This window comes from Ictidomys tridecemlineatus, chromosome 3 (assembly GCF_052094955.1).
Source record: "Ictidomys tridecemlineatus isolate mIctTri1 chromosome 3, mIctTri1.hap1, whole genome shotgun sequence".
In the NCBI taxonomy this organism is placed as follows: domain Eukaryota; kingdom Metazoa; phylum Chordata; class Mammalia; order Rodentia; family Sciuridae; genus Ictidomys; species Ictidomys tridecemlineatus.
Genome location: NC_135479.1, coordinates 42,285,123 through 42,309,708, shown reverse-complemented (window position 1 = coordinate 42,309,708; position 24,586 = coordinate 42,285,123). Strand labels below are relative to the sequence as shown.

Genomic DNA, 24,586 nt, shown 5'->3' with positions numbered 1-24,586 from the left:
TTGAAGTTGTGATCCTACTGCCTCAGCCTTCTGAGAGGCTGAGATTACAGTCATGCACCACGACACCTGGCCCCAGTCCCTTTAAAGTTGTAGATAGACACAATACCTTTGTTTTATTTTTTTATTTTTATGTGGTACTAAGGATCGAACTTAGCAGTGCCTCACATGTACCAGGCACACACTCTATCACTGAGCTACACCCGAGTCCCCCTTTTATTTCTTTTATTTTGAGATGGGATCTTGCTAAGTTGCTGAAGTTGGCTTTCAATTTGTAATCCTCCTGGGTTAACCTCCCTAGTCACTGGGATTATAAGCGTGATCCATTGCACCTGACTCCTTTATTTTAAAAGTGAGTTAGGATTGATTACCAGATCAAGTTGGATTTTGGGTGCCTTTGTTAGTCATCTTACTGTAAGTTCTAGTACTTGTTAAGAAAGTGGAAACTTTACAAATATACCTGTATTTTCCAATTATTTGTGTGAATAGGTATTTTTTCCACTTGTACATCTATGCTGAATGAAATAACATTTTAGCCATCAGAATGGTTGGTGCTACAAATAAACATGTAGATACATTATTCAGCAAACATACTGTTAATTAAATTGTTTATCTACCTAAACTTGGGCCTGTGCTGCTCATATCTGATTTCCTTGGTATCTTCCCTGAATGAATTGCCTTGTGTTCCATGACCTTGTTTTTTTGTCATTACAGTGTGAGCCACTGCCCCATGTTGTGTTGATGCTGGTCTGCCATGCTAGCCTGTTTACCAGGGCCAGGTGACCTGTCCTTTCAGCTTCTTTCTCACACGCAGATGAACACTGGACTTCAGAAATGTAAGTAATCTGGATCCCCAAGAAAAGATGTGTGATCCTTTGTTTAGTCCCTACATGTGAGTTATCTCAGAGGCATATCTGGGGCATGTTGATTTTGAATTTTGTACCTCCAAGGTATTTGTCAGGAGAGCAGTTGCAAAAGCCCTTACCTGTCAGCAATGTGAGATAACTTTTATATCTTACAGAAATCCTCTTAAATACTACAGTTCTCCAGTTTATGTGATCTTAATTGTTACTAAGGTGCTTTATAAGATACTTACCCTTCAAAAACATGTTTCAGTTAACCCCCTGAGGAACTGGATGAAAACTTATAGTCCAGATTACTTACAGTATCTCTGAAGTAAACTATTTACATTGTTACGTTGTTTTGACCTGTGTACACTTTACCATGGAAACAGATAGTTCCCTTTGGTTTTGTTGTCTGCCTTCTGAGCCAGTGTGACTTCAGTTCACAGTAAGTAAAGGAACTCTTGTCCTCTGAAGAGTTGTGAGCTAGCTTTCTCAGCCTCTCTGGGCATTTGCCTGCTAGTATAATTCCCATAAGATTGAGCCTTTGAGAACTGTTAGATTCCTGTCTTAATTACTTAAATTGGATCATTGTAGTTCATAGTTTCCCAGATTCTTGCCTTCTATCCCTGCACTACATGACATGCAAGAAAAATATTCCATTCTTGGCTAATTATTACATATAATATCAGATATAAAAACAGCTTTGAATTTAGTGCGAACCCTCCCTTCAGAACACAAAAGGGAATATCAATGAGATAGGTTTTCCTTTAATAGAACAGAGTGCTTAAGCATCTTAGCTGAATCCTTTACAAGAATTAGCAAGGTGGGTGTGCTAGTGCATGCCTGTAATCCCAGCAATTGGGGAAGCTAAGGCAGGAAGATTGCAGGTTCAAGGCCACCCTGGGCAATTTAGCAAGACTCTGCCTCAAAATAAAAAGGTCTGGGTATATAGCTGAGTGGTAGAGTGCCCTGTGTCCAGTCCCCAAAACAAAACAAAATTTACCAAACTTTTTTTTTTTTTAATATATTTATTTTTTAACTGTAGTTGCACACAATACCTTTATTTTATTTATTTTTATGTGATGCTGAGGATTGAACTCAGGGCCTTGCACATGCTAGGCGAGCACTCTGACGCTGAGCCACAAACTTTTTTTTTTTTAATAAAGGCCAGATTGAAAATAGTTTTTGGTTTGTGGGCCACATAGTCTCTGTATATTCAGTTCTGCCATTATAGGGCAAAGACAACCATAGACAATATGTAAACAAAGGAATATGTATGTTCCAATAAAAAAATGTTTAAAATTATTTTTTAGTTGCTGATGGACCTTTATTTTTATTTTATTTATTTATTTTTTTAGGTCTTTAAATTTTTTTTTAATCATGTGATTTATTTTTATTTTTTTTAGTCATACATAACAGCAGAATGTATTTTGTCATATAATACATACATGGAATGTACATACATCAGTCATAATGTCTATTCTATTCTGCTGCCCTTCCTATCCCTCCTACTCCTCTCTTCCTCTCCCATCCTTTGTCTCTATCCAATCTAATGTGACACACTTTTTTTTTTTCTTTTTCTCATCACAACATCATATATGTATTCTGTATAACAATGAGGTTCTCCTTCCATCTTCTGTGCAACTCCCCTTCTCCCTTTTTTTCCCTCTCACCTCTCTTCCCTATTTAGTGGTAGTCTTCTTCTCATGCTCTTCCTTCCTATCCCATTTTGAGTCACCCCCCTTATATCAGAGAAGACATTTGGCATTTGTTTTTTAGGGATTGGCTAACTTCACTTAGCATAATCTGCTCTAATGCCAACCATTTGCCTGCAAATGCCATGATCTTGTTATTTTTTAGTGCTGATTAATATTCCATTGTATATAAATTCCACATTTTTTTAAAGTTTATTTTTTTTAAAGAGAGAGAGAATTTTTTATTTAATATTTATTTTTTAGTTTTCGGCGGACACAACATCTTTGTTGGTATGTGGTGGTGAGGATCGAACCCGGGCCGCACGCATGCCAGGCGAGTGCGATACTACTTGAGCCACATCCCCAGCCCTCCACATTTTTTAATCCATTCATCTATTGAAGGGCATATTTTTATTTTTATTGTTTTTTTTTAGAGAGAGGAGAGGGAGAGAGAGAGAGAAAATTTTATTTATTTTAGTTTTTTTCGGAGGACACAACATCTCTCTTTGTACGTGGTGCTGAGGATCGAACCCGGGCCACACACATGCCAGGCGAGCGTGCTACCGCTTGAGCCACATCCCCAGCCCCATATTTTTATTTTTTAAAAAAATATTTTTTAGTTGTAGTTGGACACAATACCTTATTTTATTTATTTATTCTTATGTGGTGCCCAGGATCAAACCCAGGGCCTCACATGTGCTAGGCGAGCACTCTACTGCTGAGCCACAACCCCAGCCCCTGTTTTTATTTATTTATATGAGGTGCTGACAGTTGAACCCAGTGCCTCACATACACTGAATTACAACCCTAGCCCTCCAATAAAAATTTTTACAAAAACAGCTGGAGTTGGTATACAGGCTGTAGTTTGCCACCCCTGTTCTATGAGATCATCAGAAGTTAAAAGTGGTCTAGTTTTGGACTGTATAAGTCAGAGAGAGAGTATGTGCCTAGCGTGGGCAAAGTCCTAGGTTCAATCCCTAGCACCCCATATACACATTGGGGGGTGGGGGAAACTAGCCTTTTGAGAGAGCATAGACTCAGAACCTGATAGTTTTGAATTTGTCTGACAAATCCAGTTTTGTGAAAGGACAAAGCTGAAGGTGACAGTTTTCTTCTACAACTCCCTAATATATAAGCCAGTTCTCTAATACCAGCTTTGATGAACTCAGCCTTTCTCTCACTTTCCAAAAAAAAAAAAAAAAAAATTGTTTTGCAGTGCTGAGGACTGAACCCAGGACCTGACTCATCCTAGTAATTGCTCTAACTACTGAGAGGTATACCTAGCCTGAATGATAATTTAGTGATGAAATTTTGTTTTCCATCGTCGTCCAAATCATCACATTAACTTCATTGTGCCTAGTTTTAGGCTTTTAGGCACAATTGGAGAGGAAATATACTTGGATACATACAATAAGATGACAAAGAGAAAACTCATTTTTTTCTAGATTGCTTAACACACTACAGCAACTTCACTCAGAGATATATCTAGGGAAGAGCCATTTAAGGGAAAATGCAAATGGTGTTGACTATTTATTTATTTATATTTTTTTGAGAGACTGGGGATTGAACCTAGGGGTGCTTTACCACTGAACCCTAGCCCTTTTATTTTTTATTTTGAGACAGGGTCTTGCTACATTGCCAAGGCTGGCTTTGAACTTGTCTTCCTGCCTCAGCCTCCCAAGTTACTGGCATTACAAGTGTGCACCACTTGATGCTGACTTTAGATCTCCACTTTGTTTTCCTAAAAGCAGCCCCAAATAGCCTCTGATAACCACTGTCTTCAGCTATGGATTTAAGAATTGAGATGTTGGCAGGGTTCAAGGGCTCTGGATGCTGAGACAGAAGGATCGCAAGTTCAAAGCCACCCTCAGCAACAGTGAGGCACTAAACAACTTGGTGAGACTCTGTCTCAAAATACAAAGTAGGGCTTGGGATATGGCTCAGTGGTTTAGTGCCCCTGAGTTCAATCCCCAGAACCCCTCTGCTAAAAACAAAAAGAATTTAAGATATGGACATGCAAGAAGCTCTGGTTTGATCCCCAGCAACAGACACACACATACTGAGATATTATTTTTTCAGGCAAATACATATCCTCCATATTTCATATGGAGGATATGTATTTGATCCCCTCTAGCCTTCTTGTTACTATCATTAAACATACCCAACCTTTGCAGAAGAGGTGATTTAATAGTGCTTAAGCTTACCTGCTTTCTTTTTTCACCCCTCAAAGAAAACATCCTATAATGTGACTTATACCTGCTACCATTAAACAGTTACAGTTAAGGTAATATGGAGCCCAGTAACCAAAGCCCAGGCCCATTAGCTGTAGTAAATAAAAATAGTTTTTTTTTGTTTTTTTTTTTTTTTAGATATTTATTTTTTAGTTGAAGTTGGACACAATACCTTTATTTTATTTATTCTTATATGGTGCTGAGGAGCAAACCCAGGGCCTCGCATGTGCTAGGCAAGCGCTCTACCACTGAGCCACCACCCCAGCCCCCCATAAAAATAGTTTTGTGGTTTGGGCTGGTTGTATTGCTCAATAATAGAATGCTTGAATGCTTATAGCATGCTGGAGGCCCTAAGTTTATTTAGTCCACAGCACAAAAAGCAAAAATATTTTTTAGACTCTGCTATTTATCCTTTTTCTGCCCTACATCCTTAGGAGGGTGTGAGGTTTTTTTTGTTTGTTTGTTTGTTTTTTCCCCTCCTTTTGGGGTATTAGGAATTGAATTCAGGGCTTCACACATTCTAGGCATGTACTCTCCCAGTGAGCCTCATTCCTAGCCCTTCAGACAGGTTTTACAAATTGCTAGACATAGAAGTTGGTGGAATAGAATGGTGCACAGGTGTTTATAGCTTAAGGTACTTTATATTTTGATTTATCTTGGGCTCAGGATTTAACTCAGGGATAGAGCACTTGCCTACTATGCACAGGGAGCCAGGTTTAATCCCCAGCACTGCAAAGGAAGGAACGAAGGGAGGGAAAGGAAAAGGAAAAAATGAAGAAACATCCGAAGGTAGCAAGGTAGTGGAGGTGGACAAAGTGTCAGGAGATGTAGTATGTAGTTTCTTGGCCCAGCATGTGAAGTCATTTGGCTAAAGGCTTTTCTCCAGGCTTCAGTGCCCTTGTGTTCAAAATGGTAGGACTGATACTTTCTAACTCTTTTCTTCTCCTTCCTTTGTCCTTTTCTCCCCTTCCTTTTCAGTATGTGTGTGTGAATATAAAACATTTCCCATCATTTTATGTGTGTGTTTGTGCAGGGTACCGAGGACTGAACCCAGGATCACTTCCCCATTGAGCTATATCCCCAGTCCTTCTAATTTTTATTTTGAGGCTGGTCTTGAAGTTGGGGTCCTCTGCCTTAGCCTCCTGAGTCACTGGGATTATACGTGGATGCTTTCATGGAACTCTTCTAGAAATGCCATAGTGTCATTTAAGAGTCTTCAGCTATTTTAGAACTCTGTACTTTTTCTCTGACTATCTTCTAAAATGGCCAATAAAATGTGATTTTGAAAGTTTTTCTTCCTTACCCTTGCCAAACCTCTGCTCATTTCCCCAGCTCAGGATCCAGGTATATAATAGTGGCTCATAAAGTATTCACTGTGAAAATGGCTGAAATGGTCAAAAGTCCTTGGTCCTCACTCCATCTTTTAGATAATATAACTGATCCCACTTTATAGCAGAGACTTAGAGGTCTTGGGACAAATGCCCAAGTTACCTTTTACCACTTTAGATGCCTGTCTACCCCCTAGTGGAGGGCCCTGGAATGGGTTATTTACCCAATGACTGGATAAATTCATTATTGTTAGAAATAATAGCTAACATTTGTTGACTGCTAGACATGTGCCACATGCTATGTTTAATGTCTTCAGAACAGATTCTTGTTCATTTATTTGGTTTGATTTGGGGGGTGTTTTGGATGGTACTAGGGATTGAATCCAGTGTGTCACACATGCTAGGCAAGCACTGAGCTACAGCCCCAATCCTTTTTAAATTAAAAAGAAAATAAATTATTTTTAAATTTTTTTGGTACTGAGGATTGAACCCAATGGTGTTTTACCACTGAGCACATCTCCAGCCCTTTTTAATTTTTATTTTGAGACAGTATCTTGCTAAGTTGCTTAGGGTCTCACTGAGTTGCTGAGGCTGGTCTTGAACTTGGAATTCTCCTATCTCAGCCTCCCAAGCCTTTGGGTTATAGGCATACACCACCAAACCCAGCTTTTTTTTTTTTTTTTAATTGATACAGTGTCTGCTCCTTGCCTGACCTCCCAGGTTACTGTGATGGAACTACAGGTGTGTGCCAACACATCCAGCTCCTGTGTGCAGGCTCTCGCCCTCCCTCCCTCTCTCTCTCTCTCTTTTTTTTTTTTTAAAGATGAGGAGACACTGTGTTGCTCAAGCTAGTCACAAACTCCTAGGTGCTCAAGCTATCCTCCTGCCTTACCCTCCCAAGTAGCTGGGATTGCAGGCATACATCACTGCACCTAGCCATATGTTCTCATTCATTCCTTAGTATTATTATATAAGAGACTTTCCTTCCTTCCTTCTTTTTTTCATTTTGGTACTAGGGATTACACTTAGTGGTGTTTTACCACTAAGCTACATCCCCAGACTGTTTTTGGAGACAGGGTCTTGCTAAATTGCTTAGGGCCTCAATAGGTTGCTGATACTGGCCTCAAATTTGCAATCCACCTGCCTCAGTCTCCCAAGTCACTGGGATTACAGGTTTTCACCATCATATCCAGCAGTGTTCTGTTTTGAAACAGGGTCTCACTAAGTTGTTTAGTTGCCAAATTGCTGAGACTGGCCTTGAACTTGGAATTCTTTTGCTTCAGCCTCCCGAGTCACTAGGATTACTGGTTCTCTTATTTTTCTTTTAAGGATTTGTCATTTGTCTATGTCAGTGACTAAGCCAAAACTTAATCAGATCAGTCTCCAAAGCCTGTGTTTAAAACACACTTGCCTGTTTCTCTCCAGTCGTTTGGCCTTTAGAATAGATGAGTAAGCAGAGCAGTCTCTTTAGGGAAGATTGGATTCAAGATTTTTGTTTTAATTTTTTTTTTAAGTTATCAATGGGGGCTGGAGATGTGGCTCAAGCGGTAGCGCGCTCGCCTGGCATGCGTGCGGCCCGGGTTCGATCCTCAGCACCACATACCAACAAAGATGTTGTGTCCGCCGAGAACTAAAAAATAAATATTAAAAATTCTCTCTCTCTCTCTGTCCTCTCTCACTCTCTCTTTAAAAAAAAAAAAAAAAGTTATCAATGGATAGCATAGTTTTGTCTATTTATTTATTTATTTATTTTGTGTGGTGCTAAGGATTGAACCCAGTGCCTCACATATGTTAAGCAAGAGCTCTGCCACTAAACTACAGCCCCAGCCCCAGCCCCGGATTCAAGATTTTTTTTTACTCTAGCTCCTGGACAAAACTATAGTGTTTTCTAACCATGGAATCCCAATTCATAGTCCTATTTTATATATCTATTAATGACACCATTGGTTCCAGATATTTAACTAAATTTCTCACAGAACTGTGGTATTTGTGTTGATTATATAAAGGAATATTTTACAGAAGGAAGGTGCCAGCATGCTTGTGTGGGATGTGATAAGAAAGTTTTGAGAAAGAAGTTGGTTGTGGTTGAATGCTTCTGTAGTTCCAGATACTTAGAAGGCTGAGGTAGGAGTATCGTGGAGTTCAAAGCCAGCCTGGGCAACATAGTAAGACCCCATCTCAAATAAAGAAAGAAGGAAAGAAAGGTTAAGTACCTTTAGGTTTAACCCTAGTACCGGCAACCCCCCCCCAAAAAAAAAAAACCCTAATTTGATATGAACATTTTTCACATAATAATGGAATATCTATTGTATACCCAGCATTCTTCTTTTTTAATTTGGTGAAAATTTCAACAATTTCATGACCTAAGAATTCTACTCCTCACTCAATCCCTGGTTCCAAGAAAAAGGGTTAGAGGTGCTAGGGATATGGCATAGTGGTTAAGCACCCCTGGGTTCAATCTCTGGTACAAAATAAAACAAAAAAGAAGAAGGAAAAAAGAGTGGCTCAGGAGGCTGAAGCAGGAGGATTCCAAGTCTAAGGCCAACCTGGGCAACTTACTGAGGCACTATCTCAAAACTTGAAAGGACTGGGGTTGCAGCTCAGTTGGTAGAACACCCCTGGGTTCAATCATTCCACCTTACTGAGGGTGAGGGGAAGGATTCTGTAAGTACCTCGTGCGCACCTTTCCCACCCTTATTTTTCTTTATTTCTGATTGCTTCATTTGACTGTCCTTGTTACCACTGCCAGTATCAGTGAAGATAGGAGAGAGAGAACTAATCAGTATCATTAAGTATCCTTTCCATATTCCTGAATGAGGCCAACCTGACCTCTTTCCTCTCACAGAGAAAACCAACCTGAGAGTTGGAAGAAAGGAACTCTTATTCAAGAAGCTACTTATTGTACCTCTGCCCCCTAATTGGATTTCAAGGAGAAAAGCCCACCTACGTGGAAGTGGTGTTGAGGACCCGAAGGCAGACCTGTATTTCATGTCTGAACTAATACCCAGCAGCTTCTGCCTTCCATTCCTCAGCTGAGCCCCTCTTGTTCAGTCATGCAGTACCTATACTAATTGTGTCTGCTTCGGGTAAGGCACAGTGCTAGGATTATCTCATGATTCTGACCAGTCAGACTCTTATGTACAGTGGCTAATCGGGGCAACTTGTGCTAGAATTCTTTTTTTTTTTTTTTTTTTTAAGAGAGAGAGAGAATTTTAATATTTATTTTTTAGTTTTCGGCGGACACAACAGCTTTGTTTGTATGTGGTGCTGAGGATCGAACCTGGGCCGCATGCATGCCAGGCGAGCGCGCTGCCACTTTAGCCACAGCCCCAGCCACATCCCCAGCCCCTGTGCTAGAATTCGGCTGCCCTGAGTTTAGCTCTTAGTGATCCCAGACTACTACTACTACTACTACTACTACTACTACTACTACTACTTTTTTTTTTTTTAATTATATTCTTGTCCAGGAGACTAAGAAGGGACAGAAAATAGCCACTCTGAATGGTGACTGAAGCCCATTTAGGGTCAGTGGCTTAAAAGAAATGATAGAACTGAAACCCTGATTTTAGGGCTTTATACTCTGATCAGATAGTGCTGCCTTGTGGATAGGAGATTTCTGGGCCTCCCTACCTTCCCCTTCTTCTTGCCCTCAGTTGTCACCATTAGTTGTTTTGTACTGTAGACTGAACCCAGATGTGCTAAACCGTTTTTTTTACTTATAAATAGGGTCTCACGAAGTTGCTGATGCTGGCCTGGAACTTGTGATCAGCCTGTTAATCAGCCTGCCTTAGCCTCCTGAGCTGCTGGTATTACAGGCGTGTGCCACCAAGCATCACCTCACGTTTATCTTTTTTTTTTTTTTTTTTTTTTTTTGGAGGAGGGTACCAGAGATTGAACTCTTAATCACCAAGCCACATCCCCAGCCCTTTTTTATATTTTATTAGAGACAGGGTCTCACTGAGTTGCTTATGGCCTCGCTAAGTTGCTGAGGCTGGAATTAAACTTGCAATCCTCCTGCCTCAGCCTCCCAAGTCACTAGGGTTACAAGCGTGCGCCACCACGCCTGGCATATTTATCTTTTTAATGACCATTCCCAAAGCAGATATTCACAACATTTATTTCATTTATGCATGAGCATCTATCCTATCCTCAGCAAGTAAAGCAAGTCCTTAAAGCAGGTCCTTAAATATATAGGAGACATCTATTAAGTATTTGAAGGAACAGACCTTTTTCCTCTCTGTATGCTCTCTTTTCACTTACGACTGTCTCTTTTTTTTTTTTTTTTGAGCATGAGACCAAATTTCCCCGTCCCTCCTAAACTTGAGCTTTCTTTTCCTGCTTCAGAGAGCAGCAGTTTCTAAGCAGTTGTTGCCAGCTAACCAGCAATGTCACCAAACATAGGCAGCTGTGCCCTTTTCCATTTAAGACATTCACTAGTTGGCTCTTGTTGCAGTTGGTACCCAGTGACTTGAATGGGGTCTACTTTGGGCCAAGGCCAGCTGAGGCCACAAGCTGGGCATTCAGCAGATGAGTCCTTGATCTGTCCTGTCTGTCTTCTGCAAGGGAGGAAACAGGGAGGGAGTCGACTATCTGAGCCCAGGCCCATAGCCAAGCACTTTCCTTCTCCTTTGGGCAGTCAGTGTGTGTACTTTCTCATTCAGCAAGCATTTATTAAGCACCTTTTGTGTATACTCAGGGGAGTCCCTCCTTTGAGAGAGTGAGCACTGAGCAGAGACCTCTTGCAGGAGCCAGGCATCCTTAAAGAGCTATTGTTCAGGGAACCTTTTCCTTTTTGGAAGCCCTACATCCGCTGGAGCCTCCTGATGGGAGGCCCTGGGAGATGGGAACAAAGAGACTGTTAACATTAATGAGGCACATTGAGTGGGTATTTCCGCAGTCTCCAAGGGAAGGCAGGTTTTCCTCTTTCTTTTTGGAAAGTGACAGTTGCTGTGGACCAAAAAGGAACTATTTTTGGCTCCCAGGACTTAAAGATGCTCAGTTCCCTCCCTGCTGCCCTGTCATTTATTATCACCCTCCACACAGGGAAATAAATAAAGCCTTTTGATCTTCACCCAGTAAGGCACAGAATAAACTTAAACAAAAGTGAACTTGTGACATGGATGAGGAAGAGACGTTGACAGCTTCTTCCTCTGCTCCTGAAAAAGAAGCATCCTGTCAGCTGTGCCAGATGGACATGTCTACCCATGGCACCCCAGCTGCCAAGGAAGGCACAAGGGAAAGTTTGATGCCTCACTGGCCACTGCAGGCTGAACAGTAGCCACTGTGGGTACCCTTTTTACCAGAGTGTTATAGGAAGGGACTTGAGTATTCCTGACATGCTACTCTGCTTAGAACCTTCAACCCCCATATCAGCTTGGAATGGTAGGAACTTAAAAGTTCCATGTAGGGGAAGAACTCTTGGTTAGCTATGTGAGAATTGGTTAGGTTCTGGCTCTCTACCATGAGAATCTTAGAAAGCTGCTTTGCAGTTTTTCATTTATAAAATGGGGACATGATAGTACTTATCTTCTCCAACAGTCAGGAAGATCATTGAGATAACCTATCGCTTAACACAAGGCCTGCCTGGCCCACTGTACTATACTAAATGTCAGCAGTGCCTATGATTGTGAGGGCTGAGGCTAAATCTGCAGTGAAAGCTGCAGATGACAACCTAATCCCCACCCCTTTCCTAGGATCTCAACAGGGGAGTCTAGAAGGGCTAGTTGGCTTGGCACTGATGAGCTCCCTCCCTCTTTGCTCTCCTTCCCCTCTCTTTCTCTCTAGGGGACACTACACAGAAAATGAGAACTGCTCACTATCCCACCCCAGCCGAATTGGATGCGTATGCTAAGAAGGTCGCAAACAACCCACTGACTATAAAAATCTTCCCCAACAGTGTGAAGGTTCCCCAGCGGAAACACGTTCGTCGTACTGTGAACGGCCTCGACACATCAGCTCAGCGCTACAGCCCCTACCCGACTCAGGCTGCCACCAAGGCAGGCCTGCTTGCCATTGTCAAAGTGCCAGCCAAAAGCATACTCAAGGACTTTGACGGCACCCGAGCCCGGTTACTCCCTGAGGCCATCATGAACCCCCCAGTGGCACCCTATGCTACTGTGGCACCAAGCACTTTAGCCCATCCCCAGGCCCAGGCTCTGGCCCGCCAGCAGGCCCTGCAGCATGCACAGACCCTGGCCCATGCCCCTCCCCAGACGCTGCAGCACCCTCAGGGTATCCCGCCACCACAGGCGCTGTCTCACCCTCAGAGCCTCCAGCAGCCTCAGGGCCTGGGCCATACTCAGCCCATGGCCCAAACCCAGGGCTTGGTCCACCCTCAGGCCCTGGCTCACCAGGGTCTCCAGCACCCCTCCAATCCCTTGCTGCATGGAGGCCGGAAGATGCCAGACTCAGATGCCCCCCCGAATGTGACCGTGTCTACCTCAACTATCCCCCTTTCAATGGCGGCCACCCTGCAGCACAGCCAGCCCCCGGACCTGAGCAGCATCGTGCACCAGATCAACCAGTTTTGCCAGACGAGGGCAGGCATCAGCACTACCTCAGTGTGTGAGGGCCAGATCGCCAACCCCAGCCCCATTAGTCGCAGTCTGCTCATCAATGCAAGCACTCGGGTATCAACCCACAGCGTCCCCACACCAATGCCTTCATGTGTGGTCAATCCCATGGAGCACACCCATGCGGCTCCAGCCGCATTGCCTGCCACAGGTCCTGTCAACTTGCCCACAGGCATCTCTCGAGCCCCCACTGGCTACTCTAGCGACCTCAAGCCAGTTGCCTGGAACCAGCACCAGCTGGCCCACCTACAACAGATGTGCAGCGAGGCTGGTGGGACACCAGCTCCTGGCCTGACAGGCAAGCATGCAGCAGGACGTGAGTTGGCAGGGCCTGGCTTTGTGGGTAAGGCCCCTGCCTACCCGCAGGAACTCTGCCTGGCACAGTCGTTCCACCTGAAGCCACCCCTGGAGAAGCCGACCCCATCCCCACCAGTCAACGGCCTGGCAGCCCCATTGGCCTACCCCAATGGTCACTACTTCCAACCCTTATGGAACAACATTCTGCCCACTCCCAATAGCGACAGCTCGGGGTCTCAGGACCTTGCCATGCCGTTCCACGGTGGGCAGCCCACAGGTGCACCCCTCGACTGTGCGGCAGCTCCTGGGGCCCACTACCGAGCAGGGACTGGGGGCGGTCCAGTGGCAAGCCAGAACACCTTGATGCAAACGGTGGATTACCTGAGTGGGGATTTCCAACAGGCCTGCTTCCGAGAACAGAGCCTGGCCATGCTGAGCAAGGCCCACCGAGCCCCTGGCAGCCGAGCCCCTGATCCCACTGATAGTCGAAGTCTTCATATTCAGCACCCGGGGTATAGATAGGGAGCCATGGTGCCCTCCTTAAGCAACACTTCATACATCACCCTTCTAGGTTTAGTCTTACTTTAAGTAACTGGATAGTTTCAAAGTTTCACTGCTCCAATGTGATCATTCTAAGACATTTAAGGGAGGGAACTTGACAGAATCCAATTAGGGGAAGAAGGGGTTCTCTTGTCCTCCCTTTCAGCAACTTTTGTTTTCATGTTAACAATGTATCCCTGAAGACAGGATTTTATCATCTCCACTGCCTGCCTATTAAGTCTGACTTCACCTTGGCCATTTCCCACCAACCTCCTTCCATCTTTTCCTGAACCTCTACCTGTTTCCCTTAGGGCTGAAGTGTGACTAAGGGAAGGGGCCCCTAGGCCCTAAGCTAGGCCTCTCCCTTTAGAACTAATAAGCAAGACTTTGCAAGTGCTCTGGAAGCTCAATCCTTATTCACCCAAAGATCTCAAATCAAAACTGACCTATTCCATCTCCTCCCCACTCCTTACTAAAGGCTTTGGTTTGCCTTTTTTTTTTTTTTTTTTTTTAAGAGAGAGTGAGAGAGAGGGGGACAGAGAGAGAGAGAGAGAGAGAGAATTTTAACATTTATTTATTTTTTCTTAGTTCTCGGCGGACACAACATCTTTGTTGGTATGTGGTGCTGCTGAGGATCGAACCTGGGCCGCACGCATGCTAGGCGAGCGCGCTACCGCTTGAGCCACATCCCCAGCCCCTGGTTTGCTTTTATATTGCTTTCTATAGCCACTGCACTTGTGTTTGCCTTTGCCACACTGGACTCAAGGCCATCTTGCAGGTATTTGGCCATAGTCTTTGCTACATGGAGAAAAATGTCTTTGTCTTGGCATCTTGTTTCCTGACTTTGCTTCCAGACCTGGAGAAATTCAGTGGCCATCTAGCAAACCCCTTCTCACTGTTGCCTCTCTCCTAACTTAACTGTGTCCTTATCCCTCTACCCTCTCCCCTCTGCCCTCCAGAAAAGCAGAACAAAAACTACCTTACTCAAGGAATTAGGTGGGTAAGGGATGATCACATTGGAGTTTGAAATTAAAAACACCAAAAACAAAAAGAAAAAAAAAAAAAGCATTTGGTTCTCTCTACACTGGCTAAGAATATTGTTCTACACTGTAAGTTTTAAATGTCATGTTTCTGTATGAATGTAGTGTGGGTTTGAGTAGCATTGTGTATGAGTGGCCCCACAGGTACATTCACCCTCCTAATCACCTCCTTTGCAGCCCCTCAGTTTAATGAAGAAAGGAGAGAAAAGAAAAAACAAACACAAAGCCTTAAAGCTCTTTGAATTCTTCCTCAACCAAATGAGCATGGTTTTAACTAGTGGAGATGGGCTTATATTGGAAACAGCCCCTCCTACCACAGTCCATTCTCAGAGCATCCCCCACCTACTCCATGCTCAACACATCTCATTCCCAAGTGACAATTAGTTGGCTAGAAACTTAACACTTTTATGTAACTTTAAACTTAGATTTTTGTTTTGTTGTAAATTATGCACCCATCTTCTGTTAAAGATGCACAATGGGCTTTTTTTTTTTTCTTTAACCAAATAAGCCCTTACCTTTTCTCCTGTCTCTGGGGAATGTAAGCTGATATTTAAGATTTTGGGTTCTGTTTACTATCCACTGTTCCTTAGCCAGAAGTTCTCTAGTGATCTGAAGCAATGTGACTGAAGACCAGTTTTTAAATTATGTGTTGGCAAGTTGCCTTATATTTAAAAAGAAAAAAAAAAAAGGAAAAAACTGCCTGATTGTGTTATGCCAAATGATAGCAACATGAAGTCCTAATTTATTGTTCCCAGTTGTTTTCCTACTGTCTGTGTACACTGGTACCCCCCTTATCCCTGAGCCCTCAGGAGCCCCTGCAGCTTCTGGTGGATGCCTTCTCCCCAGGTGTTGGCCACTGTCTCACCCAGGGCCCCCTTCCAGTCCTGCTGTTCTGAGTCAAGTTTAATGAGCACTACTGTTTACCCTTATCTCTTGCTTGATTTCCAAATCAGATATTCTTGCTGTAACCCCCTTCCCCATCTCTCTCCCCAAAAGGTGAGCTGCCATTTTAGGAAACCGGACCAGACACCAATTTGGGGGCTTTAAGTCCAAACAACCTCAAACCCATTTCTTCCTGTGTAGGGGTGCAAGTCTCTGAAGCTCTCACTCCCACCCCTAGTCTGCATGGAAAATGTACTGTGATCCCCCACCCCCAACGAACTACCCTCGCCTTTGGTGTGAGATGTTTCCTAGTTCAACCTGAGTCCCCTGCTCCTCTGCCAGCCAACCCCCAACCAGCAATAAGGGTCCAAGCCAGGGCCTCCTACCCACACTCCCTGCCTCCTATCCACACATCCCATGCCACCCCTAGGGAATACCTGGATTCCCCACTCTATATCCACATACTGTAGCATTCATTCTCCATCTCTCACCTCACCTGTGGTGGTTTATGGGTGTGATGGGGTTTTTAAGATTATTATAAACCAGTAAAAAGAAAAAACTCACCTTTTGACCTTGTTCTATTCGTTTACTGTGGTGAATGTTTGAGGTGATGTTTTCTTATGTCATTTTCTAACTTGTCTCCCTACTTGTGCTGGTGGTAGTAGGGTCCTGTAATATTAATTCCACTCAAACCGCCGTGGTGACTCCCCCAGGGGGTTGAGAGAGATGGCAGCCCTCCATCCAAGCTGGGCTCCTAGGGCCTGTGAAATTTGGGGGGTAAGTATGCCTCTCGCTAGCAGCCCAAAGGATTCTGCCACTTTCACTATAAAGACCATGAGTTGTTAAAAATGGAGATCTGGTTTGCCCATAAGAGAACCAAAAAATTTTAGGCTTCTCTCCTCCTTGCTTCAGCATTGCGATTTCTGAGGGCCTCTGACAGAGGTGGAGGTAATAGGTGCAACATGAAAGCTCCTTTGGTGAATTAAATTTCCTCATGTTGACTACTAGAGAACTTTACCTCATTTATGTGCAAGAGGGTAAACACCACTGTGGATTACAGGCAGTGGTGCAAATGCTAGCCTTAACAATTAATGTAGCTTAGTGATAAGAGTGCTTACCTAGGTCCTGAGTTCAGTCTCCAGTACAAAAAGGATGCATTGCCCCCTTTACTCCTCATGTTACCGTAAGAAATCCTCAGAAGAGTCTTGGCAGTCCACCAACTCATGTGGAGCTAAGCAGTGGCAGGTGAGACAACTTGGGAGTTAGGCACACACTGATGCAGAACCTGGCCCAAGTTTCACAAAGTAGAGCGAGCCAGCCCTACCAAGCTGATTGGAGGAGTCAACTGCATGATTTGTTCTAGAGGCAGTTCATATCAATGTGCCCCTCCTGGAATCGTGCAATAGCTGCGTCCTGGCAGCAGAGAACACCCAGCTTTGATTCAGGCTTTCTAGTTTCTCTGAGATGCTGGAAGGGCAGTTTCACCTGTTGCCTGGTAGAGGCATTTCCTCTGATAGTTTTCTCTACCATTTTCCAGGTATCACTGTACTACGCTGATTTGTCTCCTCAGCTAGGGCCCCAACTTCTGGTAGTGAAATGTACCTTCTTTGAAAAGATGGTTAGGGGAGAGCTCCCAGGCTCTGGCTTAGTCCTTCCCTGTCAGCTGATAAATGGCTTTTTCACATTACCCTTTGACAAAAATAATTCCTTAACTTTACTAGGTAACAGTTTCCACAATTTGGGCTTCTTCCCAAGGCTAAACAAGACCACTAAGGCAGGTTTTGATTAGTTCATTTAATCATTTCAACAAAATCTAGAATTGAGCAGAATTAATCCCCATGTAGCTAAGAAACTTGCCAAATGCAAGCCCAAGTGTATTGCCAGAATTGGAGCTATATTTCTGGAGTTTTAAAAGAATCTTGGGGCTGGAGTTGTAGCTCAGTAGAGCATATGGGTAGCATGAACAAGGATACCCAGCACCAGGGGGAAAAAAGAAATTCAGCCCTGTCCTAGACCAGCTGAAAGAGTACTGATAATTCACTAATGTTCCTAGCTGGTAAAGTATGGGTGACTGCAGGTGGCCACTGAGGCCTATATGAAGGATGGACAAAAAGGTTCAAGTGCCTTGTATCTCTTTTTTCTTTTAGTTGTAGACCTTTGTTTTCTTTGTTGCCAAGGATCAAACCCAGTGTCTCACACACGCGCTCTACCACTGAGCCACAAACCTAGCTTGCCTTGTACATCTTGAAGACACCTCTAGTCAGTCCCCAGGTATAGGCTGGCTTCGGTTAGGTTAACATTTGTTAAGCACTTAGAATAAATGTCAGGAACATGTATTGTCTCATTAACTTCAATAAGACCCACTTAGACAGGTCCTTTTACTATGATGTAAAAGTTAATTTAACTTGACTGCTACATGGAAAGAAATATCTTGCATCAAGTTCATGGCAGTGTCTGTAACCAGAAAGTACTAAATGAATGACAGTTGTCATCAGGAGACAGGCTTGATGATACAACTCAGGAGGCAGAGGATCACAGTTCAAGGCCAGCCTCAGCAACTGAGACCCCTCTGAATAAAAAAGGGTTGGGCATGTAGCTCATTAACAGAGTGCCCCTGGGTTCAATCCCCAGTACCAGAGGGCTGGGGGTGGGGCTTATGACACAGCATTTGATTTTTGGTGAGTAAAGAACTGGGGATTCCAGCCTTATCCTGCACCTTTCCCATTTAACCACCAGGAGGCAGCAACAAGTCTTTTCCAAAGTCTGCTGTGGTCCCCCCTGGTGCCCACCAGAGGGCGACTCAGCAGGGCAGCTGATCTTGGGGTCATAGTGGCAGCACTTCTCTCAGTGGTCCTTTGCATAGTTAGCCCCAACCTCCCAGGGACTTAACTAACTCGGAGGAGACAGGCTGGAACCAAGTTAATAAATACAATTCAGGATTTATTAAAAATCAGGGCTCCCCTGTTGTGCCTTCCTGGTGCTAAGGAAATAAATAACCAGAAGGGACACAGCTGGGGAAAGAAAAATCAAATCTCAAGACAGATTTTTTTTTTTTTTTTAACTACCCCTCCTTTTCCCAATCCCTCCCCCTATGGCTCTTGGGACAAAGCACCTGAGCAGGTACCTCAGTCCAGGTAGAATGTGGTTGGCACCAAGGCATACCTGCCCTGCCCAGGAGGGGAGACAGGCCCTGGGATCACTTGTTTCCAGCCCTTGATAACCCAGAGACCTGCTCCCCGCAGGGGCCAGGGCTGAAGCACCAATTGGAGGCACCTGAGGGTGGTAGTGGTAGGGGGAAAACAGGGTAACAACCCAGGCAGCATAAGCAGCTGAAAGGAGGTCCCGCCCCCTCTCCAGGTTCAACCAGTGCCTGATAAATCATGTCCCATCCATGCCCCCTTCTCCCCTTGAGCCTGCCAGCTCTGCACTCAGCTGAGGATCTTCCGGGGCAGTTCAACAGAGGCACGGATGAAGACTGCATCATCTCGCACGTAGTTTCGCTTTCGGATATCCTGGTGGGAGATGAACTTGGGGTATCCAAAACCCAGAGAACTCTCATCCAAGGAGCCTCGCCAAGTGCCTGGCTTTTGGAAGTTTTTCCAGTTTGGGTCAGGGTGGAAAGTCTCAGTGACATGCTGTGGCTTAGCAAGCCCTGGGTCGCTCTGATCCAGCAGGGAGAAAGTGACACGACGGGCAAAGGGCCACTCAAGGAGATTGTCAAAGGCGCCTGGTAGCACACGAATGTACAGAGAGAGATGTGTACCCTCACCACTGCCATTGCCATTAAGGAATGCAGACACCTGTAGCTTGTAACCATACTTATGTGTATAGAAGGCTGGGCTGAAGCACTCGAGGTTGGGCTTGGCCTTGGCCTCTTGTAGCCGCCGCCCATAGCTGCCAATCTTCCAGATGAGCACGCCATCACTGCCTACTGATAGTTCCTCCAGTTCTCGACGCAGCTCCTGCAACTCCTGCCGCTGCCGGCTCACCAGGGCACACATCATAGCCAGATGTGGCTTCACACTCTCCTCCACGTGCCGCGCCATTGCCAGCTTAGGGCACTGTTGGCAAAGCCCCAGGCAATGAGGGAAAGGAGGACTGTTACCAAAAGGGGAAGGCGCAGGGGTAGCAGGCACCCAACTCTGCATGAGGAAGACAGGGTGCTAGGAAGAACCTGCAGCTGATCAGCAGGGGGAAGGACCTCAAAGAAATGAACTGCCAGGAAACCTAGCCTTCATCTAGGACTTCATGGGCTAAAGAGGGGTTGACAGGAAGAAGGGGCATCTCACCCTGTGCTTGCAACCGGAGTCTTTGAATGGGCATAGCACCAAGGCAGTGCTACAGCTGTCCTTCAGATGATTTGGCAGATCCTCCCGAGCCACAGTGCCCACGCCACACTGGTTAGGGCAGGGCACAGGCAGCCTTGGGCACTGGTACTGGTGACTCTGGGACCACAGAGATAGCAGTCAATAGACTGACTCCTATATCTTCTACCCCACAACCCACAGCTCAGGAAAGGGCTTACCTGGATGGTGTCAAAGACAAATTCCTTTGTGCAATAGGTACAAGGCTGGGTGCGCTTGGGGCACTCAGAAGTGGCATGCTGGGCCAGTAGTCGCCGCATCATGCGGGCACCACACTTGTTCTCACAGTACACACTCTCTTGGGGGCACATACCCTCATGGCTCTGTAGTGATGATGGAGGGGTTGAGTTAAGGGATGCCTGGGCCATCTGCTGCCCCACCCTCCCTTCACCCTCAGCCAGGACCCACTCACCTCATAGGCTTCCCCACTGAAGTCACAGCCACAGAACTCGCACTTGAGGCGCCGCTTTGGGCAGTCGTGTTGCAAATGTGCAGGCAGATCACGGCGACTCAGCTTGGCAGGACAGCGATTGGGGCAGGGAACTACATTGAAGCTGCAGGTATTCAGGTGTCCCTGGTGGGAAGAACTGCAGTCAGCATCTGCCGAGGTTGGGGTAGTTCCACCCCCACCAATAGAACCTCACCTGTAAATGACGAAGTGGCCCACTCCAGCGGCAACCCTCCTCACTGTGGATGCAGCGGATGGGCAGGCCTAGCACCTGGACCTCCAGCTCTGGGTCTGGGTAGATCTGGAAGCGAGAATGGGGAGAAATGGCCAGGGTCAGAATCTGTTATAAACCCCAAGTCTCATCCCATTCCCCATCCCCAGTTTCTTGGCTCCACTTAGAGCCAGTAACAGCCTCTCTTGGGCTATTTGCTGCTCTGTGCCCAAAGATAAAAGGCACAGCAGGTGGTGTCTGCTTTGCTGTTGGATCCCAGGGTCCCTAACATGCCTTTGGCACCCTTTGGAGAGACAGCCAATCAGCCTGCTCAGTCCCAGGCTGTAGCACCACCCACCTTCTGCTTCCTTCCCCCTGATACAGGGGTCTTGGCCCTCAGCCACAGGTCTAACTTGCCACCGGAAAGGGAAGGAACACTTCTTAAGCGCACAGAGCAGCTCTGTGCACCCCCATAGGCTGGGCATTGTGCCTGCCCTCCAGGGCAAACACAGGCCTCCGTTTGCAAACTGGCCTGGTGGGAGAGAACAGGCTACCTTTGTGGGGGCACGCGATCCCAAGATTCTGGGTTGACACTGGCCCTGAGCCCACTGGCTGCCAGTAAGTTCCAGCCTCCACCAAGGGCAACAGCCTGAATCTGGGCTTCCGACTAGCCTAGCTTTGCAGGCTCACCTTGGCATAGTCCAGGGGAAGTTGGTCCTCAGGGCATTTGAAGACTCCTTCACTGAAAAGGAGAGAGGGCAGTGTCAAGGCTCTTTATTATGGGAAGGGAGATCCTTGAGCCCCACCCCCCAAACCAGAGGAGCCTCCATCCCTTACCAGACCGGTTCCCAACCAGCCATAGCTGAGACAATGAGGCAAGCAGAGGCCTGAGGGAACCCACTTCTCCAGCGCCTCAGAAGACCCTAGCCCTAATCCTGGGAAAAGGGGTTCAGGGTCCAGTGAAGGCAGAGAGAGCTGCCTCAGACAGCACTTGGCCAACAGGTGGCAGCTGGCACCTCCTCCCTGGATGGCAGCTGGACTGGGAAAAAACAAACTGCCCAGCTACCTCCTCCCCCCTGGGTCATTTTCATTGGCTGGGCTGAAGCTGATGGGGAGGGTGAACAGGGATGGGCTGAGATTAAGTGCCAGGGCTACCCAGCCCCCATGAAGGTACCAGGCCAAGAACCAAGGCAAAGGTCAGCTTGGGGCCACTTATGCCATCCTTCCCCTCCTCTTTGAGGGTGTGTCTCCTAAAAGAAAAGGGAGGAAAGACAAGATCCCTGGCACTGTGTTTACATTCCCACCCAGTCCTCACCACCTGCTTGAGGAGTTGAAATGTTCTCATTTGCAGGTGAAAGAACGGAGGCTCACAGATGAAGTAGCACCTCGATATGTCTATATCCGTTTCAGCAGCCCAGACAGGCTCTACTGTACCATAAGGCACAGAGGAGGCCAAAATGTCCAGGCAAACACAGCCAAGACTTGGGTCACAGCTGTCTAGGCTTCCGACCCACCCTCCTTTCAGTTGTCCCCTTCTCCACCAATCCCTACCTGGCTATTAGTATTCAAGGACTCTGGTGGCACACTTCCTCCTGCAGCATGCCCTTGCTGACCCCAGCCTGGACCCGTCACACATGTCTGGTAGGACTGAAGGCCCCTAGGCATGGCATTCCTGGCAGGTCTGAGTCAGGTGGGTGGGAGGCAGGCAGGCAACAAGGCGGAAGCAGAGGCCTCACAACATCCTGTCTTAAAGGCACTTTCCAGGCCTGGGCAATCCATGCCCCAGGTGCCCAGAATGATTTCTAGCACCCATCTCCTCCCTGCCTTCACTACCACTGGCCATTCCACCAATGCCAAGAACAATATGTGCCCAGCCTTACTGGCAAACCTGAGTAATGGCCCTGGCAGGAATGGGGAAAGAAAGAGGGGTGGACAAAGGGGGAGGGGTCCACTTGGCTGATTCAGGAATGTGCTGACTTAGTGGTTTTGGAAATGGCTGGGGGGCGGGGGCGGATGGGACACAGGGCAGACAATGTAACACAAGTTTCTAGGCTTCAGGAAGAAGCTTACCCTATAGCTTGGGGCCCAGCCAGGACAAAGGTTTGGCTAGGGCTATGGACAACCTAGCTTGTACAGTAGGAGTGTCGACCAGGGGCAGAGCCTGCCCAACCACCTTTTCCCTCCAGAAGCGCGGGCAGCAGAGCTCCTAGCGCTGAGGGAAGGGGGGAAGCAGGGACAGAGCCTGCTCCAGGCTGTGCAGTGGAGGCCCAGGCCCAGGGGAGAAGACAGGATGGGGGGAGGGGGCTGTGGGAGAGGAAGAGGGGATTTCCGGGAGGGGGGGAGGGGCAGAAGCAACGGAGTGGGGCCAGAGGAGTAGATGGGGAGGGAGGGAAACGGGTCTGACAGTCCCCATCCCCCTCTCCTTCCCCAGGCTTGAATCACAGTTAAGGGTGGGTCAGCTGGAGGGGGCTGGCTCAGCTGGCCTCATCTGGAAACCAAAGGGCTGGGGAAGGGCTGCGGAGACAATGGGCCCCGTGTGTGTCTGTAGGGGAGTTAAGTGTGTACACCACAGGGAGGAAGGAGGGGGAAGGGGAGGAGGGGGCAGGACAGCAGCTTGTGCACGAGCGTATGTGAGGGCAGGGGCTGAGCGGCTTGCGGGGAACAAAAAACAAAGGGCCTGTGGAGATTTCCGCCAGCTAGGGGCTGCGGAGAGCCGAGGGTGGGATAACTGCAGCCGGAGCCCCAGACATGCTCTCCCGGTCTGGGCCCCTCCGCACAGCAAACAGCCTCCTGAACCGTGGCTGAAACCCCGAGCTCCGACGGCAAGACCTAGCCAGGAGTCCCCACGCTCTCTCACTTCCTCTCCCCACACCCTAGCCTGATCAGTTTCCAGAGTGGACAGGTTGGATTCCAGACCGCGCAGGGCGCCCAGAAACTTGACGGATGCCCAAGAAACAAGGAGTGATCTGGGTTCTGAGTGGGCAGGGGCGTTCAGGGGTCGACCCCCGCCTTAACAGTGTATTGCCCACCCGCTGTACTCAAGACCGCCCCTCTCCAAGAGAAAAGAGACACCCAAAGGGCACCCGCTTCAGGGAAGGGTTGTAGCATCACAATGCTCCCTCTATTGTGTGACCACAAGGAGCCCATGCCCGAATCACAATCAAGCCCTCGATTGTGTGACCCCGGGCAAGTCGCGGCCTTTCTTTGAATCTCTGGTTTCATCATCTGTGAAATGGGAGAACAATAGCGACCGGTATCTGAGCGCCCGAAGGATCACAGAAATTAGAGCGACGGACTCTCCAAAGGCTTAAAGTGCAGTGGGGGAGAGAGGGTTTTTGTCCTTCTCTTGTTGAAAGATGTAAAGTTCAAGGATAAGGCCGCTCCCCTCAGGTGAGGGGGAAGGGCCGGCCATAGGTCAGGAAAAGCGTCTTTCCCTTGTCGGCATGGCTGGGAGGCTCGGAGTTCTTCCCACCTGGCGCCTGGCAATTGGGATCAGGGACCCTACGAATAAGTGCGTGGGGTCTTCCCCTGGGGTATGACAACATCGCCGCCCTGTGACGTCACGGTGGGCGCCCCTGAGGTCACGGGCCCGCGGCGTAGACAAAGGCCCGGCGTGCTTTGGGACTGGGCCCCTCCCCAAGTAGTTCCCTCCCTCTCCGCCACCGGCGATCCCTGGATGCCCCCGAGCCGCACCTGAGGAACTCCTGCAGGCAGGTGTCGCAGAAGCGGTGGCCACAGGTAGAAACCTGCACGGGCTCGCGCATGGGTTTCCCGCACAGCGGGCACAGCAGCCGCCGCTTGGGCTTCTCCAGGAACTTGTAGTCGAAGCCGGGCATGGCGGGAGAGCGGCGGGCACGGGCAAGCGGGGCCGGGCACGCGACGGCCCCACAGCCCGCGCCTCGCTCCGGCCGCGCTCGCGGCTCCGGGCGGCGCCGACTGGCAGCCCCGGCCAAAGCCCGGCCCGCAAGGCCGCCCGCCGGAAGAGGGGGCGGAGCCGCGCCCGCGCGGTCCTAGTGCCTGGCCCGCCGGGCGCCCCGCCCACACCTTAAGCCTTAGTTCTGGGGTTAGCTGTGAGTAGACTGACTCCCGGGCCATGTACGTGAGCCGTGCTCGTCCACTCCCGGGAACCGGGGCTTC

General features: G+C 47.3%; 2 protein-coding genes across 5 annotated transcripts; one reads left to right on the top strand and one right to left on the bottom strand.

Moving 5' to 3' along the window:
* The first annotated feature begins 708 nt into the window (after positions 1 to 708).
* Positions 709 to 15,989, top strand: Fam222b (family with sequence similarity 222 member B). Of its 3 annotated transcripts, none has more exons than XM_078042557.1 (2): positions 709 to 833; positions 11,992 to 15,989. In XM_078042557.1, exon 2 carries the CDS (start codon positions 12,182 to 12,184, stop codon positions 13,484 to 13,486), a length of 1,305 nt encoding a protein of 434 aa, XP_077898683.1. In that variant the 5' UTR covers positions 709 to 833; positions 11,992 to 12,181; the 3' UTR covers positions 13,487 to 15,989. The 3 variants fall into 3 exon arrangements, with proteins under 3 accessions (XP_077898683.1, XP_077898681.1, XP_077898682.1); XM_078042555.1 differs by having other exon boundaries at positions 712 to 833; positions 11,880 to 15,989; XM_078042556.1 differs by lacking the exon at positions 709 to 833 and adding an exon at positions 10,553 to 11,378 and having other exon boundaries at positions 11,880 to 15,989.
* Positions 15,990 to 18,345: 2,356 nt separating this feature from the next.
* On the bottom strand, positions 18,346 to 24,404 carry Traf4 (TNF receptor associated factor 4). Of its 2 annotated transcripts, none has more exons than XM_005327836.4 (7): positions 24,143 to 24,404; positions 21,140 to 21,191; positions 20,435 to 20,539; positions 20,203 to 20,364; positions 19,952 to 20,113; positions 19,716 to 19,871; positions 18,346 to 19,487 (listed from the first exon to the last, which is right to left on the bottom strand). In XM_005327836.4, exons 1-7 carry the CDS (start codon positions 24,283 to 24,285, stop codon positions 18,855 to 18,857), a joined length of 1,413 nt encoding a protein of 470 aa, XP_005327893.1. In that variant the 5' UTR covers positions 24,286 to 24,404; the 3' UTR covers positions 18,346 to 18,854. The 2 variants fall into 2 exon arrangements, with proteins under 2 accessions (XP_005327893.1, XP_040125129.1); XM_040269195.2 differs by lacking the exon at positions 24,143 to 24,404 and adding an exon at positions 21,287 to 22,703.
* Between the last annotated feature and the right edge of the window lie 182 nt (positions 24,405 to 24,586).

What these genes read in the sequence shown, in the direction of transcription:
- Fam222b (XM_078042555.1), top strand. Translation starts at nt 752, where the DNA reads ATGCTAGCCTGTTTACCAGGGCCAGGTGACCTGTCCTTTCAGCTTCTT. An exon ending in GAACACTGGACTTCAGAAAT is followed by an intron (nt 834 to 11,879) that starts GTAAGTAATCTG and finishes CTTTCTCTCTAG; the next exon opens with GGGACACTACACAGAAAATG.
- Traf4 (XM_005327836.4), bottom strand. Translation starts at nt 24,285, where the DNA reads ATGCCCGGCTTCGACTACAAGTTCCTGGAGAAGCCCAAGCGGCGGCTG. An exon ending in TTCCCCTGGACTATGCCAAG is followed by an intron (nt 20,540 to 21,139) that starts GTGAGCCTGCAA and finishes TCTCGCTTCCAG; the next exon opens with ATCTACCCAGACCCAGAGCT. An exon ending in ACTCCGGTTGCAAGCACAGG is followed by an intron (nt 19,488 to 19,715) that starts GTGAGATGCCCC and finishes CTTTGCCAACAG; the next exon opens with TGCCCTAAGCTGGCAATGGC.